The following is a 19,828-nucleotide window of genomic DNA, read 5'->3' on the forward strand; positions in this document are numbered from 1 at the left end:
TAAAAAGCAAAATGTGCAGTTACAATGCATGTATGTGAACTCTTTTACCTACCAAAATGTATGCAATTCTGCTCAGCTGCTTTTAAGTTTGCTAAAGCAGAGCGGTTTTCTGACATCACCCTACAGATCCCACAGCTGTGAATCTTGCTATTTTACTTCAATCCATTTGCCCTTCTTATTGCGCTATGAATGAGCATGTATACTGTAATAAGGTCTTGTCTTTATATTAGTGTAATATACAGTATACAGGACTGATACGGTCAAGCACCAAATAAGCAATCAAAAGACAGTCCATATTCCACACAGTGAAAAAACAAAAAATACTTATTGAAGTGAAAAATCAAAAGTTCATTCCACATCCCATAAAGTGAAAAAAACAAAAATCGTGTGTCTGAATAATATACTGTGTTTCACTCCGTGATCTCCTCGTGTCAAACAATCGCCCCACACCACAATTCACACTTTAGTGTCACATAAATCTTAGCATCCTCCTACCTCGAGTTCCCTTCCTTTTAGTATACGTTCATCACAGATAACCCCGTTTGCATGAAGGATAAATTAAATTCCTCATTGTGCAGTAAACCAAAGTTATTTATTAAAAATTCATAGTACACTCGCCGGCCGGTAGATACAGTCAAATCTTCTAATCTCCTGTGCTCCCTGTAGCATCTTTCTGTACAGCTTTATTGAAGATTACTGAAGAACTTTGCGTTTTTTGTATAGCAGCTTCCAAACCTATTGGGGTGATTTTTATATCCATAAGCGCAGATCTATATTACATCTTGTCTTTAAAGTGACACTAAACTCAGGAGTTAAATCTTAAACATGTATTCAAGTACCCTAACTATTAACACAAATGTATCTTCCCAGATAGCAGGGATAACTTGCCACAAACTTGTGGCAGGGTTAAATTGTAATTCTTTCTAACTTGCTGCACACATTCCTGGCAAGTTGTAGACTTGCAGAACACTCGCAGCACAAGTTCTAGTTGACACTTTTTAAAATTTGTAGCAAATTTGCTTGGCAAGTCTACAGCAAGAGTCCTGCAGGTTTAACAAGAGCTCTGCAAGTGTACAGCACTATTGCAAAGCACGTTGATCTGGAGACTTGCAATGCAGACTTGCTGTAATTGTGCAACAAAATTGTAAAATTTAGCAAGTCATTTTCAAACTTGCAGCTCAATTGCTTCCTATCTGGGTTGTTTGTGTATTACTCAGCTGTAGTTCCTCAAATCATCTCTGAATTCATGCTGACACTGTCCTTCCTTCTGGAGGGTGTCTACTTTTGTTCCTCTTGGTCCCTGTGTGTGTTGTAAAGTAGACACCGCTCCAAGCTCACTCCTGTGTTTGATTTACAATCTCATATTTAGTTTACTAATTTGTTTTGCGATTGTGCGGTGACTACTTTACAACACACAGAGGGACCATGGAGAACAAAAGTAGCCACCCTCCAGAAGGATGGACAGTGTCAGCACCAATTCATAGAGGATTTAAGGATCTACAACCGAGTGATAGAAAAATAAGCTACATTTTTGTTATTAGGGTGCTTGAATGCATTTTAAGATTCAACTCCTGAATTTAGTGTCACTTTAAAGTCCAACTCCAGGCTACTTTTTGAAAGGCTAACCAGCAGGACAATAAAACTATAGTAGCATTGCTACTCACCTCTTGTCCTGGGCAGTAATTTCTTCCCTCCAATAAATGTTCTTGGTGTCCTGGGTTGAATGATGTTGGGACATCCTATGAGTACAGGCTGCCATGGTGACTTAGGTTCCCTGCATGCACAGTGTAATGCTTCAGAGGGCATGTGACCTATGTGATCCCTGCACTATTGTGAATCTCCCAGTTCTGAGGAAGAAGCAAAGAGGACCCTGCACATTATATGACTGGACTGAAGACTTCTGAAAAAATGGGATGGTTGGCAAACAATCAAACTGCAGCTAGTGCAATTAGGTGTTAGGTGGAAGAACAAGCCATCTTGGGGAAAGTTGTGTGAAGACTAGCCTTGCTTTTGGGTGTTCCTTTACAAATGGGTTTTAGTATCTTCTCTTGTATTCTCCATACTAGAAAAATTAAATCCAAAAAGTAGAGTGGAAGCCCTTCATAATACCCAACACAGGTATGCTGACCCCGGAACTGAAGAGCAGAGACAGGAAACTATTAAGTGGAAGCCTCTGGTATAGTTTTAGTCCTTTCCTACTATATCCAACACCAAAATAAAAGATAAATATGACTATACATACACTTTAAGTGAGCCTCTAATTGAATCAATATGACAATGTTTTAATTTTTCCTAATAAAGGATGCATGCAGGAGTATATTTTCAGTAGGTCACTGCAGCACTATTAGTATTAACAGTAATATGGATGGACCATATAAGCAAAGGAACGGATATGTAGTCCTTTTTTCATGTAAACCGCATTATTCACAATAATGTAAATAAGTCCTGTTCTAAAAAAAACATTAATCCAACATCAACCTCTTTTCAAAATGTGTTAATTAGATATTTTCTACTAAATATGAAAAAAAATTGTTAAAGCCAGTACAGACCTCTGAATGTAACATTTCCACCCACTTGTTTTTTCAGTGCACAGAAGCCCAGAAGCTGTTAAATATTGCAAATGAGCTGCTCCACACTGAAGAAGCCTATGTGAAAAGGCTTCATCTCCTTGATCAGGTACAAGACATCTCATCTGTGAACCAATATTGCTGCAATATGTCTGGACCACCTGTGGCTCTATATACTGTTACAGGCTAGAAAAATAGTAAAGGACTGGAAAGCAAATTAATGTTGTTGTATAGTAATCTGTATGAACCAAATGTTTTTTAAGCCTAAAGCTGTAAATTTTTTCATCATCATCTCCTAAATTGGATTTGAAGGGTGTCCCTTGTCAATCGCAATGCTCATTTCCTACCAGTCCAGCCACTGACATAGTTATACAGCTACTATAGGTAGTAGGAGGATGTTGGATAGTCCTGAGACAGCAACTGCAGTCTGTTGCTGACAATTGAGTGACAGAGAAATCAAGCAATAATGTGTGAAGCAGCATCTCTTTGCTTGGCCTTTATTCTTCGATTGATATGAATTTGGCACTTCATGAGTGCAGATTAATTCAATATAGAATGGGGAAGTAGGCACATTGCTTTTCTCCTCTACCAGTATAGTTACAGCTATTGACTATGACTATGTTTAGTAAAACATGTACCTTTTATGTGATGCAACTTTAAACGTCCCTCAGATCCAGCGCCATCCCAACAAAACCAGTTATAGATAATAGATGTTAGTCACTCTTTACCACAATAATGATTGGGTGGTAAATCAGATTAGACGGTGTTCATCTAATGACTGTACATTTATTTTATTTATATGGCAGTGACATATTATAGAGCTTGTAATTAACTGTCCCTACCCAACATAAGCTGACCAATTACCTTATGATATGGTTGTACAATGTGTAGTACAAGGGCCTGTCTGACTGAATATCATTTTTAGATGTGCTCTAACACTTCAAAAATGTTAGCACACCTAAAGCATAGAAATACATTCAGATTGAAAAGTGTAGGTCCAGCTGTATAAAAGCATAAGTAGGAGGGCTAGTAAAGCCCAGTTAAAATTAAGCTATCTGTAAATTTAGAGTGCCCAAACAATCCATGTACATGGGAAATACATAAAATCTTCATGCAGATTTCAGGAGGTTAAGGGATGGTGCTAACCATATTAGCCACCATACTCGCCCATAGGTCCTTTTGGTCTTGTGGTGTCTGTATAGGGCCTCCGGTCTACGCCAAATTGTGATTGAGAGTGATGATCCATTAGTGCCAGTCTTAATTTACCACAAAGTGTTAGCTAGTAGAATGTAGTCAATTTCAGCTGGACTTGTTAAGGTCTGGGTGAATGTTGCTTACTACTGGTAGCTATACCATGACATTGATAAATTAAATCCTTCACATGCATATTCTCAAAATAATTAAATTAATTTCGATTAAAATAGTATGCATTAGAATAATGACTGCTTGTATTGCCAAATAACCTATAGTTCCTGCTTCCTTGACCTCTACAAATTACACCACAATTTTTATTCTGTCAGTATTCATGAACTAATACTAAATTAAACTATTCCAGGTATTCTGCACACAATTAGCTGCAGCAGGAATTCCACCTGAGGTGACGACTGGTATATTTTCTAATATTTCATCCATCTACTGCTTTCATGGCCAGTTCCTCTTGCCCGAACTAAAGGCACGGATAACGCAGGAGTGGTACGTTCCTTACCTCTTTTACCACCTACCATTTAAACATTTGGTGGATATCTAGATTATTTTGAACAAGCTGAGGCATCAATAGGGCGTGGAAAGGAAGGTGAAAGAGGATGGCTAAAAGTAAAGAGCAAACCCACTGAAAATAGATTCAGAATTTGATATTCTCGCAAGTCTATAATGACCTCCAGAGCCCCGGTGGTGTGAGCTCCTTCCACCTCTATGGCTGTAACAGGCCAAGCTGGTTCCATTGTCACAGGCCTGGGTCTCCTTAAAAATTCTGTGGGAAAAAAAAAGAAAAACATACCTGAAGGTAAGTGGTACAATATTTTTGTGTTGTTCCCCCTCTATAATAATAGAGGGGGTGGAACACATATAATATGTAAAGGAGTCACTTGATGCAACAGCATTTCCTTAGACAAATAGCCAAGCTTGTGCATACTCATGGTTTTTGGACATCAGTAAAGATCTCCCTACATTGGTCCCAACCATCTTTAAAGACCTTGCAGGGGATTAAACACTACTGCTCTCCATCACAAAGACGTATTTTAGGCACTAAGGCCCCGTTCACACTGAGCGATTTATCGCGCGGTAATTCCCGCGATATCGCGGCTATTTACCGCGCGATATCGCTCTCCAATGCATGGCAATGGGGCAAAGGGTCGTGCGTCGCTACAGCAGGACCCTTTTTGGAGCGGATTTTGACGCGATTCAATGCTTTTCAATGCAAGCATTTGCCCGATATCGCACAAAATGCAAATCGCGTGACAAACGCGCGATTTGCGAATCGCCAAGTGTGAATGGGGTCTTATTATAAAGTACTGTTAATGCCAAGTTGGATCCAAGGTGGAGAGCGCAGTGTGCTTCATATTTGTCTTATTTAATGTGTGCTTGACTGCACTATCCATGCTGCTAACACAGTGTTGCTCCATTTGTATTTGTGGATATAGTTTAGGTAGCATGATCATGATTAGGTTTTTCTGAAATTGAGAGTTTGTCCTTTAAAGGGAATGATCAGTGGATTTGTTCTGTAATAAATCCATACAACTCTTAAAGCAACCGAATATCTGGTCAGTGAATGTTAATATGGTGTTCCTGTTGATTGGAAGTTTGTTCATGTTCATGTCCATTATTTAAAAATGCAATATTTAGGTGCATGTATGCACTGTGCAAGGGAATTGACTCTTCCCGAAGTAGTTTGATTTTCTAGCAAGTGCAAAGGCACATTGGATGCGAATCAAAATATTATTTATGAAGAGAAAAAAAAATGCAAGTAAGCATTTAAAATACTTGCTTTTTCTGTGCTATTGCCTGAATTCTTTTAAGTTGGTGACAGGGTCTCTTTAAATCAACTTTCTAGGAGTACAAACCCGCGGATTGGAGATATCCTACAAAAGCTAGCACCATTCCTTAAGATGTACGGAGAATATGTAAAGAACTTTGATAAAGCTATGGACGTGGTAAATACCTGGACCCAGAGGTCTCCTGTCTTCAAAGAAGTTATCCACACTGTTCAGGTACTATGACTCACAAAATCTATTGCCATTAGAGTATTGCCATAAATCTGATTCTGCTCTCACTTTGTTCCACAGCTTAGGGTTTCACACATCTCTGTCTGTTAGTAGCACAAGTATTCTGCCTGATGCTTCCAACAGTTCATTATGATCTCTGGCTTTCAGAGGGGCTTATGTCGTTTACTTGTGGCCATTCCCTATAACACTGGGGACACCTGAATCTGTTTGTTCAGCATTTGTAGTTGAAAAGTCAAAAAATGTGTTCTCTAGTGGCAAAATAAATCTACTTGACATAAGAAGTTCAGGGAGTGTTAAATACATGGTAACTGTGGCAGCCTCCGGCTCCATAAAGAAGACTCATGTGTACAGACCCTTTCAGTTTGGTCAATGAGCATTAATAGTCCTCTGAGCCAGTCTACTAGGCCTGTCAAAGACCTATGTAATTTTGAGATGTAATAGAAAGTACAGTGTATTTCCATGGCCTCCAAAAGGGTTCTAAATCAAGCATTGTTCTCAACTAATGTATGTTTCTTTAACGGAGTTCTAAAGTCACAGCATATACTATCGTGTTATAATATCAGCATTGTAATAGAAAAAAAACATGCTTTAGTCATTTTTAATAATAAAATCAAAGCTTACTTGAAAAAATCCCTTTTATTTAGTGAGTGCTTCCTTCCATCTGCCCATCACTTTCAACAGCTTCCTGGATTCCCAGTGTGCTTTATGTATTTCCCTGCAGCTTGATGTGATCAAATCTAGATTTTACAAGTCTACATATCCCATCATGCATTGCTTCCAGCAAGCAATGTTGATGTTACATTGTTCAGATGTTGAGTTGTAATTCAGAAGGCAGTCTTAGGTTACTATTAGACTGCTAAAAAGTCAGCTAGCTCAGCTAAACCATGACCTGTACAAAAAGCCCCCAAAAAACTAAACTGAGGGGTCTGCAGGGTATAGGGGTGAGAGTTTACATTATGGGCAGAGGGTTACCATTAGGGATGTTCAGATACCACTGCCGATACTTGTCATTTTCATGAGAACTACAAGGGTTGCAGCAGGTTGCCCTGGCGCTCCACCACTGTCCTGAAATCATTAGTCTGTATTGTTTTAGAAAAACTGTCACATGACACTAAACAAAAATGTATCAGTACTTGCATCTGTGAGTGCTTGGACAAGTATCGGTACTTGGTCTGGAAAATATGGTATCGGTGCATCCCTAATAAATACACAGCTATATTTTTCTAATATATATAATTAAAGAGACACTGTCACTTTGCCAATTCAGAGCAAAGTAATCAGAGTAGGGAGGTCGTAATGGGCAAAGTGGCAGTACCTCTTTAAGATTCCACTTTCAAATATGACTTGGGCCTCATAAATTAATTTGTTGGTTTAATAAGTGTATAGAACATGCAATAGCTCTTGTACTATATATGACCAAGTCAATTTTCAAAAATCAAAAGCTGCAACCAACGAGCTGTGGCAAACCATATCTTTTACATTCAAGAAATAGATGTTTCTTCTCAACTCAATTTAATTTAATTACATACCTTTATTGCAAAATGACTTTAGGCTTTTATCATCTGAGTTCCTTGTGTTCCTACATATACACTTCCTTCTGATTCTGGTATTTTGTGGGAGGATAAACATGAGGAATTCTTCAAATATCTAAATAATGATAGTGCAGCGCTATAAAAAAAAACCGGTGGTTTAAAATAATTGTACCATACTACAACAAATACAAAAAAGTGTCCATAAACAAGATATATTGTATAATAGTGTCCTGTGTAGAAATGTATAATAACATGTGAAGTGATCCATTTATCATAGGTGTGTCCCAGTGCTTCACTCCACACATTCAAGTGATCAATGAACACACTCTCAGTGCAAAGCCGTGCTCCCGTATCCACACTTAATTCTGCTCACCATCTAATGTGGACCATACCCAAAATATTTTAGTATGATCACTTGTGCCTTCCCACACACCATGGGGACAATGATCTGCTTCACTTGTAGAAGATATATCTTGGCACCTCTGATAATACCGCACTCAGAAAAGAAGATGAAGACACAGAGTGTAGTCCTGTTTTGAAACCATTTTATTGAAAAAACAAAAAGTTACTCGCATATAAAATCCTATTCTCTGCCCCAATCATGACAGTGATCCACCATCCTCACATCCAGATAATATAAGGAAGACAGCTCCTGATGTAACCAAACAGCCAGTGCTCTCACCGCTGATCACCAAGAGGGTTATTCACAAAGGAGCTTCAGGTAATTCTTCATCTCACTTCGGGCCCGCTGGACCACTGGAGGCACCATACCAGGCCACATGAAGGCAGCCGAGTGAATAACCGGCGGCATTCGGGTATTCACTCTCTGCTTTTCGTCCCCTATGAGAATAGGGGAGAACGGCTACGAGTGACCTGCCCAGCGTTCATCATAGCTGATCCAGATGTTGGATCGGCTGAGTCGAACGGGTTCTTCCGAACTGTTCGGCTGTGCCGAAGTCAGCCAATGTACGGCTGAAATCAGCTGAACTCAGCTGAAGTAGATAGCCGAACAGCGTCCGGCTCCCTTCACTTCGGCTTGGTTTGTCACTCGGCTGCCTTCGGAAGCTTAGGGAAAAACCCTCCAAATGTCTCCGCACACATCTGGGATAACATTGCCAAGCTCCACCCTACACGTTGCATCATCAAGATTTCATCAGGGGTGTCAACTAAGTGTGGAGAGCACAGCTTTGCACTGAAATTATGTTAATTGATCTTGTTTATGAGCACTTTTTTTGTATTTGTTGTTGTAGTATGGTATATATATTTTGAAGAACTGTTTTCTAGCTCTGCACTATAATTTTATATAGATTTTTTTGGTGTATTTCCATAGTTAAGTGTCAGCAGCCAGTTAATTATTCACATAGATGGAGGGATCTCCACATAGATGGAGGAATCTCCCCTGCTGGCTGCATTGTATTCTCTCGGCACCCAAGGCTGTCTGAATATCCAAACCGTGACTGCGATTTGATTGGCTACAGTCACAGGTGACCATTTTCCATTGGACTCCAATTTTTCAATCAAAGTTTGTTGAGCTGGGCGGTACCGGCAGAGCCACCTACAGTTCTAATCTTAGCAGATTCAGCAGCAATCGGCCAAAATTCGAGCCATGCATGGCCAGCTTAATGAAGAAGGGAACCTCTGTCAAGTTTGGAATGCAGTCTGTGTCCCCAATATGGAGATTTCCCCAGACTGCTTACTAAGGTATGAAGTGAAGTAAAATCCCTCCAGCTGGGATAGAGACATCAGTAAAGAAATCCCCCCCAAAAACAAATAACCTTTTTATTTGCTAAAATGTGGAAAAATGCCTTTTGTGGAGATTTCACTCACTTCCTGTCCCGATGAAAGTTGACACCTGAACAGGAAGTATAAGGTCATTCCTCCAACTAGGAGGCTGATGGCGGTTTTAATAGAGTGGGGAAGGGATTGAACCTCTGCAGGTTTATTATTGCTGCCTGTGTCCCTCTTACAGAGATAATTGTAGAAATATCACCAGCACACCTGTCCTTTTAGGATAGCAAAAACTTCCTTTATTGAAGTTCTATGTCATATGAACAAGCGCTTCCGGCACCACACGGGTTCCCTTCATCAGGCTTTAGGTCAATGCTAAAGCCTGATGAAGGGACCCTGTTTGGTCCCGTAAGCGCTTGTTCAAAGTACTTCAATAAATTAAGCTTTTGCTATCCTAAAAGGACTGGTGTACTGGTGACATTTCTACAATTTGCTGATATTTGCGGCGCCATCCGCAGTTACTGTGAGCCCCCACTACAAGGGACTTTTTGGTAAGGAGTGCGACAAGGATAGTATATTTATCCTCTTATAGAGATTCCCCCTCACTTCTGTCCCACATTTATTGGGACAGGAAGTTAAGGAATCTCTCCAATGGGGATTCAAACAGTTAGAGACTCACCAACACAACATTCCCCTTCCAGTCTATGATCTTTCTCCTCATCTTCTCTAGCTCTAACTTCCTCTCCCCTTGAACTACTTTTTTTTTTTTAAATTAAAAATATATTTTTATATATTTTTATATTTAAAAAAGCCACATTTAATTTTTTTTTGTAAACCAGATGTCTCTCCTTTTTTTTCTGACTTTACACAGTTTCCAATATTAATTTTTTAGTTTGTTTCCTATCAATAAAATGTAGGTTAAAAATGTCCATACATGTAGAAAGAAAAGTAATTTAATTTTAATAATAAAATAAAGAATGAATAGTTATCTTTCCTGTTGCCTGTACCACCAGAACTCAATTCACGAGAAATCCACCACTGAAGCCCTCTTCAGGGAATGTTGATCTCCTGCAGCTCTCAGTGGTTCCTCCCTCTGACCTCCACATCATTACAGGATGCAGTGGCTTGGGGCAGGGGTGGGCAACTCTGGCCTTCCAACTGTGCTTTAACTACAAATCCCAACATGCATCTGTCTCTGGGAGTCGTGCCTGTAACTGTTCCACAACAGCTAGAGGGCCAGAGTTGCCCACCCCTGGCATGGGGGTTAGTGGGGGGAAACCACTGAGTGCTGTGGGGAACCAAGAAGGTTTTAATTATAAAACATCTCATCAAGTTGCTCTATAACACATAAACCATGTACAAGGAAATGAATAAATAGATGTGTGAGCCAGACTGCAATTCATTGTGTTCACAGTGTGTCATATGAAAACACGAATGGGAAAGATGCCAAATAAAGCAATATTTGTAAATAGTATGCATCCACAGGTGCACGTATAGATATACTCTTCCCTACAAAATTTGCAACCACACTGTACCACCTTATCTACATTACAAGCTCCGCCCTACATAAATTATGTCACGTTTGAGGCCCCAACGTAACATACGTAGTACAGAGGCGGGTGTAGCAGGTGGAGGAGGTCTGGAGAGGGCGTTCAGCCAATTTGCCGATGTCCCTGCAAGCACCACAGTGGTTTTATTTATGCAATTTGGGCTATATGCCTACATTCTATGCAAGTATGTTTTTATTAAAGCATTTTAAACGGTGAAGCAGTTAGAGATTTGCAACAAGTGGATCTAATTGCGGGCTTAACCCTGCCCAGCCGCAAAGGGTAACCGCATGATCAGACCTACTGTGCAGGTCAGTTTTTAAGGTGAGCAGCACTCTATAGGGTTATTTTGTGGGGTAGAGGCATATCTACACTAATATCAGCGGATGCATACTTTTTTTTTTTTTCACTTATAAGAATTGTACCGACACTTATGTGCATTTTGCTTTATTTGTCATCTTTCACATTTGTATTATGATGTGTCACGCTGTTAACACTATATATTGCAGTTTGGGTCACACATCTATTTATTATTTTCTATGTGCGTGGTTTATGTGTTACAGAGCAACACTGTTAGTATTTGATGAGATATTTAATAGGGCGGCACATTTATACTCCTATTAGGACTATTGGAAATGCATATTTCTTTAGTGCTTGCAGCTGATATAGGTATTGGTGCAAGGTTTTTGGTTTGTGGACCAAGAAGACTAACACTCCTAGAGGTGTCTGTTTCCTAGCAGACTTCAGCTGCGGATTTCTCTTAAATGGAGTGACCTTCTGGTGGCACAAACATCAGGAAAGGTAGGTATTCAGCTTCTTGTTTTAAAAGTAAGTCTGTTTTACTTTTGACAGGGTTCCTTTTTAAAGTCCAACACCAACCAACATTTATTTTTAGTTTGTATACAGTGTGTATAGATTAGACCCTCTTTCAACTTTTTATTGCCGTCAGTCTGAGAAATGTATCTTTACTTCCTGTCTATTTGACAGCTGTCAGGCAGAACAGGAAATTAGAGAAAATCCCCCCACCTTCTGTCATTTCATTGGCGTTAGGTTGAATAAGATCTGAGGGAAGATCAATAAACAGCAAAAACCGCTAATCAGAAAACAGCAAATAAGCAAACTGGAAAAAGGGGAACATTTACATATTCTCCTGGTGAAACACAATCCTTGAACATGTTTTTAGAAAAAGCAAAAAGAAAGCTGTAAAAGAACAAAAGTTCCCCTTTAAAAATACCCCTCCTAGGTCCTATCATACAACCTGTTCATGGGAATGTTAAAGGCCTATTACACTTTTTGTAAAAAAATTATGAATGCACCCATATTGCAAAGAAAAAATGTGCAATTATTAATTTTTTTGCATTGGAACGTGAAAAGCATTGCAATCGGGATCAGTTCATAACTGGTGCAACAGGGTCCTGTATCCTATTCCCTCGCGATACGAACCTTTTTGGTTATAGAGCTAGAGCAAGTAAACAATGGATTACAAGTGCAGTGACATCACAGCATTTGTGTTCCATTGACAGCTAGGAGCCATGCACTGCCATACAAAATTAAAGAGAATATATAGGATGCTGCAGGGAGAAGAACCCCTCTATTCAGGTAAAGGGGCTGTTTGATTGTGGCGGGCTGTGGAATGGCTCCATGTTACACCCTAATTATCGGTGTAAACTGAAGCATGGTATGAAGGGTAGAGTCAGCCATTAAGTGAATGCGTAGATTGCTGTTCCTATAAAGGAAGTATTATTATCATGTCAAGTATTAAAATACAAATCAAATGCAGCATGGTTTTGGAGCCATTAAATAATGTGCTATTTACCAGTTACATTTCCAGCAGCTGATTGCGGATAGTGCAATAAAATGTCATCTTGCATTTCTTCTGCTGTACAGGTTATTAGAATCTTCTCATTATCCCAGGAAATACAAACTGCTGCAGAGTAGCATGTCAAATAATGGTAAATGTAAGCGATTTTCCCTCAATGGAGACGAATCATGTATTGTGTTTTAAAGAAATAAGAGCTTGTCCTTCGTTGCACTGCTCCTTTGTTAACACAAAATGTAAAATCACCGCAAAAGAATTTTCAATGGGTGTTTTGTGTTAATGTAGCACTTAGCTGTACTGGGGAGTTTTATAATGTAATGTGAAAGGGCCGTCATCTTATCAGACACACTGCTATTTTAAAACGCTTTTAACGCCGTGTATTCAAGTGGAAAATATTCCAATGTTTTACATGTCCCAGCTGAAAGCCCCAACACTGGAATAATATGTTTTCCCAGTTTACTAGAGACATTGCCTTCTAGGTTTAGTTATTGTTGGGCCTTAATCACAACTGGAAATGAACAATCTGTGATCTCCCTATGGATCAGTCAGTCTGCGAGTCCATGGGCGAATCTGGTTTTGCTGATGTGTTTGCTTAACCATGTATGCATGGATAAAGGTCAACTCCCATATGTATGTATGTGACAATGCACTCCAGCCCAATGATTGACAGCTGTGTTATTCAATCAGAGGGAGAGCAGGAGTGCGTTGTTCACTTCCCATAGCTAAAAGCTTTTATGTCTGGAGAAAAGGGGACATTGGAACATTTCAGCCTCCTACCTGCCTTTGTGGCTGTTAACGTCTTGGGGCTTGTTCACACCAAAGCGTGTCACAACTCGTGTAGTGGTAACGTACTTTAAATGTGTGTCATTTCGCACTGCCATTTATTTCCAATTGCACGTCAGCACACATCTATATTCTACTGCACTATATGCACCACAACTCCCAGGTACAAACGCATTGGACATTGCGATGTACTGCAGTTGAAAAAATAGGACCTGCTCCATTTTTCAAAAACAGTAAATGGGCTGTTTAACAGAACATTCCATCGCATGAGTACACGGCATTGTGGTGTTAATGCATACCTCCCAACTTTCTCAGATGAGAAAGAACACCTTTCAGCACAGTGTATTTAGGCAATGCACTGTGCTGGAAGGTTATGTGGACCATTAAAAGTTTATATGCCAAAAATGATTGGGTAAACCCAGAATTGTTTTCCACCATTAGGTTTCCCTTATACTGCCTTTTCAAAAACAAGATATTGAAGAGATGAGATAAATGTTTTAGTGTAGAATAACACTTTTTGGTAGTTAAACAGAACCTTTTCACAGATCTCTGTACATCAGACTGAAAAGATGTTCAGCTGAGGAGAAAACATTTGGTTCCAAATGAGGGACAATTGGGAGGTATGGTTAATGAGCTCTAAGTGTTGAGGCCTTGGAGGCTCTACATTGGATATACATAGTTACATACATAGTATTTGAGGTTGAATAAGGACATTAGTCCATCAAGTCCAACCTATAGGATCTCATTTCTAGGAGTACCTGTACCCCTGTATATTACAGTCCATCAAGTCCAACCTATTAGGATCTCATTCTAGGAGTACGTGTACCACTGTATATTACGGTCCCTTAAGAAATCGTCCAAACGTTTCTTGAACAATTCCACATTATTTGCTGAAATCACCGCCTGTGGCAACACTACTACAGAGGGATCATCAGGGAAATAAGTTCTGCTTGCAAAGTTGAATATTTTACTGTGGTACTTTAAAATCCAGTTTATTTTGTATAACAGATTTAGCATATAGAAACGTTACTTATGCCTCTGTGCTCCAGCTTACCGATTGACTGTAAAGTCAAGTGAAAGAAGCATCTTTAAAGTGGTTGTACACCCAAAAAACAAACAAACAGTAAAACCGTCCTAATAATTTTTATATTCTCTCTGTGCCCTTTGTACTTTTTCATTTTGCAGAAATTACCTGCTGATCCTGACATTCTCTTGGATTCTCCTCTTCTTGGTGGCAACGATCGGTGAGCTTATAGAGCTTCTGCAGCATTACCACCACAGAGGGCAATGTCCTCTTCTTGCAAGTAAGCTGCATCTACTGATGGCTTACTGTGGGGCGTAATAATCCTAGCTGCTTACATCAGCATGGCCCTAAACTAGAGAGCACTGCACATCCTGGTGACACTGCTTCAGATTTTTTACGCCCTCCCCCCCCCCAGGCCATTCAGAGCGGAGTGGAGCTGTTAGTCAAGCATCTGATACCCCCTGCGGGCATTGGTGACATCTCTACTTTGCTCTGTATGGCCTGGGAGGGGGTGAAAAAGCTGAAGTGACGTCACCAGGGCAGGTTAGCCCAGCCTCTACCCCAGGCTGTGCTAAGGTGAAAAGAAAAGCGATCCCATGACGTACAAATTAAAATATAAAAGGTGTTTCCTCTATGAATTCATTGCTGGTGGTGTGCCCGATCCTTTAAGAATGGGAAAATATCTTGGTTTACAACCACTTTAAGATCAAATGTGCAATGGTTGCAATACATATCTTTGTTGTAGAGAAGTAAATTGAGGGCGGCCAGGGAGGTGCAGAAGGACATCAGCAATGGCAGTCTACATATTTCCTGTGAAATATGTTTTTCAAAGAAAGGATTATTTTTCAGAAATTGCAGTGGGGATATGCTGTATGGCCAGTTTAGATGGAATAAGTGCTTCCCTGATATGTGGCTAATGTCTCTCTTCTGTTGATTCTTTGCAGAAAGACGAGGTTTGTGGGAACCTTACGCTGCAGCATCACATGCTGGAGCCGGTCCAGCGGATTCCTCGCTACGAACTCCTCCTGAAAGATTATTTAAAGAAACTGCCGGAGGACTCGCTTGATAGAAAGGATTCAGAGAGTATGATATTTAATATCCATTTCTTGTTAGATGCCATCCCTAGCACAATCGCCCTCTAGTTATCCAACTCTGACATTATCAGTTCCGTCTGATAATGACTGTGTTTGATTCACAGTGTTCACTGAAATCTATTTTCCCTCTGACAATTAGTCACCTTAACATAACCTTGTGGTGCAGTATGACGAGCGTCCATCTCTACGCTGAATGAATGTTTAATATGTGTAATTGGATCTCGTTACAGAGTCCCTTGAGCTTATTTCCACTGCGGCGAATCATAACTGTATATTACGGTCCCTTAAGAAATCGTCCAAAAGTTTCTTGAACAATTCCACATTATTTGCTGAAATCACCGCCTGTGGCAACACTACTACAGAGGGATCATCAGGGAAATAAGTTCTGCTTGCAAAGTTGAATATTTTACTGTGGTACTTTAAAATCCAGTTTATTTTGTATAACAGATTTAGCATATAGAAACGTTACTTATGCCTCTGTGCTCCAGCTTACCGATTGACTGTAAAGTCAAGTGAAAGAAGCATCTTTAAAGTGGTTGTACACCCAAAAAACAAACAAACAGTAAAACCGTCCTAATAATTTTTATATTCTCTCTGTGCCCTTTGTACTTTTTCATTTTGCAGAAATTACCTGCTGATCCTGACATTCTCTTGGATTCTCCTCTTCTTGGTGGCAACGATCGGTGAGCTTATAGAGCTTCTGCAGCATTACCACCACAGAGGGCAATGTCCTCTTCTTGCAAGTAAGCTGCATCTACTGATGGCTTACTGTGGGGCGTAATAATCCTAGCTGCTTACATCAGCATGGCCCTAAACTAGAGAGCACTGCACATCCTGGTGACACTGCTTCAGATTTTTTACGCCCTCCCCCCCCCCAGGCCATTCAGAGCGGAGTGGAGCTGTTAGTCAAGCATCTGATACCCCCTGCGGGCATTGGTGACATCTCTACTTTGCTCTGTATGGCCTGGGAGGGGGTGAAAAAGCTGAAGTGACGTCACCAGGGCAGGTTAGCCCAGCCTCTACCCCAGGCTGTGCTAAGGTGAAAAGAAAAGCGATCCCATGACGTACAAATTAAAATATAAAAGGTGTTTCCTCTATGAATTCATTGCTGGTGGTGTGCCCGATCCTTTAAGAATGGGAAAATATCTTGGTTTACAACCACTTTAAGATCAAATGTGCAATGGTTGCAATACATATCTTTGTTGTAGAGAAGTAAATTGAGGGCGGCCAGGGAGGTGCAGAAGGACATCAGCAATGGCAGTCTACATATTTCCTGTGAAATATGTTTTTCAAAGAAAGGATTATTTTTCAGAAATTGCAGTGGGGATATGCTGTATGGCCAGTTTAGATGGAATAAGTGCTTCCCTGATATGTGGCTAATGTCTCTCTTCTGTTGATTCTTTGCAGAAAGACGAGGTTTGTGGGAACCTTACGCTGCAGCATCACATGCTGGAGCCGGTCCAGCGGATTCCTCGCTACGAACTCCTCCTGAAAGATTATTTAAAGAAACTGCCGGAGGACTCGCTTGATAGAAAGGATTCAGAGAGTATGATATTTAATATCCATTTCTTGTTAGATGCCATCCCTAGCACAATCGCCCTCTAGTTATCCAACTCTGACATTATCAGTTCCGTCTGATAATGACTGTGTTTGATTCACAGTGTTCACTGAAATCTATTTTCCCTCTGACAATTAGTCACCTTAACATAACCTTGTGGTGCAGTATGACGAGCGTCCATCTCTACGCTGAATGAATGTTTAATATGTGTAATTGGATCTCGTTACAGAGTCCCTTGAGCTTATTTCCACTGCGGCGAATCATTCCAATGCAGCCATTCGGAAGATGGTAGGTGAAACCATGCAATCATGCTTCGTCTTGTGGTACATGAGAAGGTATTTCTGTTAAAGGGTAACTATCCCTATCTGAAAAACAATGATATTGTAAGGCAGGACAGGATAAAAGTGATTATTATTTGTGTTATCCTTTAAAGTGTATCTAAACCACAAAATAAAAATGTAATATGTAGCAAATTGCCAGGCCTTAGATGTGGTGGCTGCATTGGTTTTCTTTTTTTAGGCTTTTTTTATTTTATTTTAACCTGTTGATCTCACCAGTAACACACTTCTTGTGCCAGGATGACACAAGAACACTCACTGGACACCCTAGGACAGGACTTCAGAACACCACTTTCATAACATGGGGATGTGTTCTGTAGGCCACACAGATAGCTGGGAACAATGCCAACTAATAACAGTCAGCAAAGGCAGAAAGCACAGGACGTTATTCACTCATAAGATTCCTGGCAAGATCAACCAGTATTTGTTTTTGCACTTTTTGAACAGATATAACAAAACACTTTAAAGCTGATCTTCAGGAATGATCTTTTATGGATACTTACACTGGTCTAGCTTGGCTCAATGTAAGCATGCATATCTGATCTCCAGAGGGCCACTGGGGATGTTAAAATCACTTTATTAGTCAGCACTCTATGCAGTCAATGCTGGTCTCTTCCGGCTGCAGCTCCAACATCTCTCTCTATGCACAGGGCAGGGTGTGGCTTGCTTGGCACCAACAACATTCAGAGAATGCCTTGTATTTTTTTTTAGGGATGTTCAGATACCAGTGCCTGTACTTGGCATTTTCACAAGAACTACCAGGGTTGCAGCCAGGGCCGGAAAAAGAAAACTACCTGCCGGTGCCCAGAACTGCGTGTCCCGGGCATCGGGAGATAGGAATTTCTCACCCCTGCTGCCCCTCTACTCCCTGTTGCCCCAAGGCCGGGCCTTGGTTGGCCTTGTGGGAAATCCGGCCCTGGTTGCAACTGCGACCTGGGCCCTGCCGCTCCACCACTGTCCTGAAATCATTAGTCTGTATTGTTTTAGCTTTAATACAAAGATACAGCTCTTTATCTCAACCATGTGACTGTATTTTTAAAATCTCATTGGATTCAACTGAAAATACATAGTACTTTTTTGGAAAAATAATTACTCACCTGTAGATCCTCAAATCATCTCTGAATTGGTGCTGACACTGTCCTTCCTTCTCGAGGGTGGCTAAATTGGTTCCCCATGGTCCCCTGTATTTGTTGAAAAGTAGTCATCGCTCCAAGCTCGCTCCCGTGATATACTTCAATCTCACATTTACTTTACTAATTTGTATTGAGATTGTAGTCCATCACAGGAGTGATCTTGGACCTTCGGCTACTTTGCAACACACACAAGGACCATGGGGAACAAAAGTAGCCCCCCTCCAGAAGGAAGGACAGTGTTGGCACCAATCCAGAGATGATTTGAGGATCTACAGCTGAGTAATTTATATTCAAAAAAGTACTACCGGTATGTATTTTCAGTTGAATCCAATGAGATTTCAAAATTACAGTCACATGGTTGAAATAAAGAGCTGTATCTTTGTGTTAAAGCTTTGAATTAAGCCTGATGGCTCTGCTCCTAAACATCCCTGAGATGTATTACCGCCCTTTTATTACTGGCTTATATCCAATTAGTAGATGTAAATAAATGCCTCTGTAAAGGTGCCCATACACTGCTCGATTCTCGTACGAGAATCGCGGGAAATCCCGCGATCGTACGAGAATCGAACAGTGTGAACGAAGACGTGCAACCGTTTCTAATGTACGGTCGCACACGTCTTTTGTCTAAGGAGCATGTTAAAAAACCAGCCGAGACTCGTACGATTTTCGGCTGGTTTGAACAGTGCTCGGGAGACAAATGCCGAACGGGCCGGTGTGCGCACGCGCACACTGCCCGTTCAGCATTGCGGTCATCGGAAGCCCGCCCCTCAGCGGGGCGTGCTTGCGATGATCGAGAGTGCGATCTGCCTGTCCAAGATAGGCAGATCGTACGTTTTTTTAATCACTTTACAACCATCGCAAGACTAAGGTCTTGCGATGGTTGTACAGTGTATGGCCACCTTAACTGTATTTTTTACTGCTCTTCTAAATGGAAGACATTGCAATTCAAGACCTAATAAAACTTCATGTCCTGGTCTTCTGTATCCAAATGATGCGAGCTATCCATTTTCCTCATTATTCTTCCCTCTCTGCTTCTATCTCCCTGAGGCTGGGTATGCATGATCTGATCATCCACATTATAAACACTGCACTTAGCGTATGTCTGACCTCGATACGTAGACTGTGTGGCAGCTTAGCCTAGGCACTCCTCTTCCCTTCACAGCGGTTTTTCTGCTGCTGTAGCTATAAAACATAGACCTATTTTCAGAGTCATCTGGGGGTTGGGATGGAAATTTAGAGGAAATCATTGTCAGTGATATGTATGTTTGGCCACTATGGCTAACAATGGCTGTTGTATAGAGTTCATGGATGTCAATAAAATATAGTTTCTCAAAAGCTATAACAGAGAGTTTCACCAAATGAATTATTTACCGACCTCATGTTTAAAACTTGATCACTATGCTGGTGTTTATTTACAGACTTGATTCTGTAGTTGTTTTAGCACTTTGCAAGGAAAATCATAGTTTTAATATTACTTTTTATGG

At 40.5% G+C, this 19,828-nt stretch overlaps 1 protein-coding gene across 1 annotated transcript in view; it reads left to right on the plus strand.

Annotated features, from left to right (window-relative positions):
• Window positions 1-19,828, plus strand: part of FGD3 (FYVE, RhoGEF and PH domain containing 3) — a 186,819-nt gene that overhangs the window by 118,270 nt on the left and 48,721 nt on the right. Inside the window, exons 5-9 of the mRNA XM_018567127.1 lie at window positions 2,587-2,676; window positions 4,123-4,259; window positions 5,617-5,773; window positions 15,166-15,304; window positions 17,103-17,161. Of these exons, the coding sequence (XP_018422629.1) occupies window positions 2,587-2,676; window positions 4,123-4,259; window positions 5,617-5,773; window positions 15,166-15,304; window positions 17,103-17,161 (582 nt within the window). The remainder of the gene's footprint in view (window positions 1-2,586; window positions 2,677-4,122; window positions 4,260-5,616; window positions 5,774-15,165; window positions 15,305-17,102; window positions 17,162-19,828) is intronic.

This window comes from Nanorana parkeri, unplaced genomic scaffold, assembly GCF_000935625.1.
Source record: "Nanorana parkeri isolate BGI_ZX_2015 unplaced genomic scaffold, ASM93562v1 scaffold1011, whole genome shotgun sequence".
Taxonomy (NCBI): Eukaryota; Metazoa; Chordata; class Amphibia; order Anura; family Dicroglossidae; genus Nanorana; species Nanorana parkeri.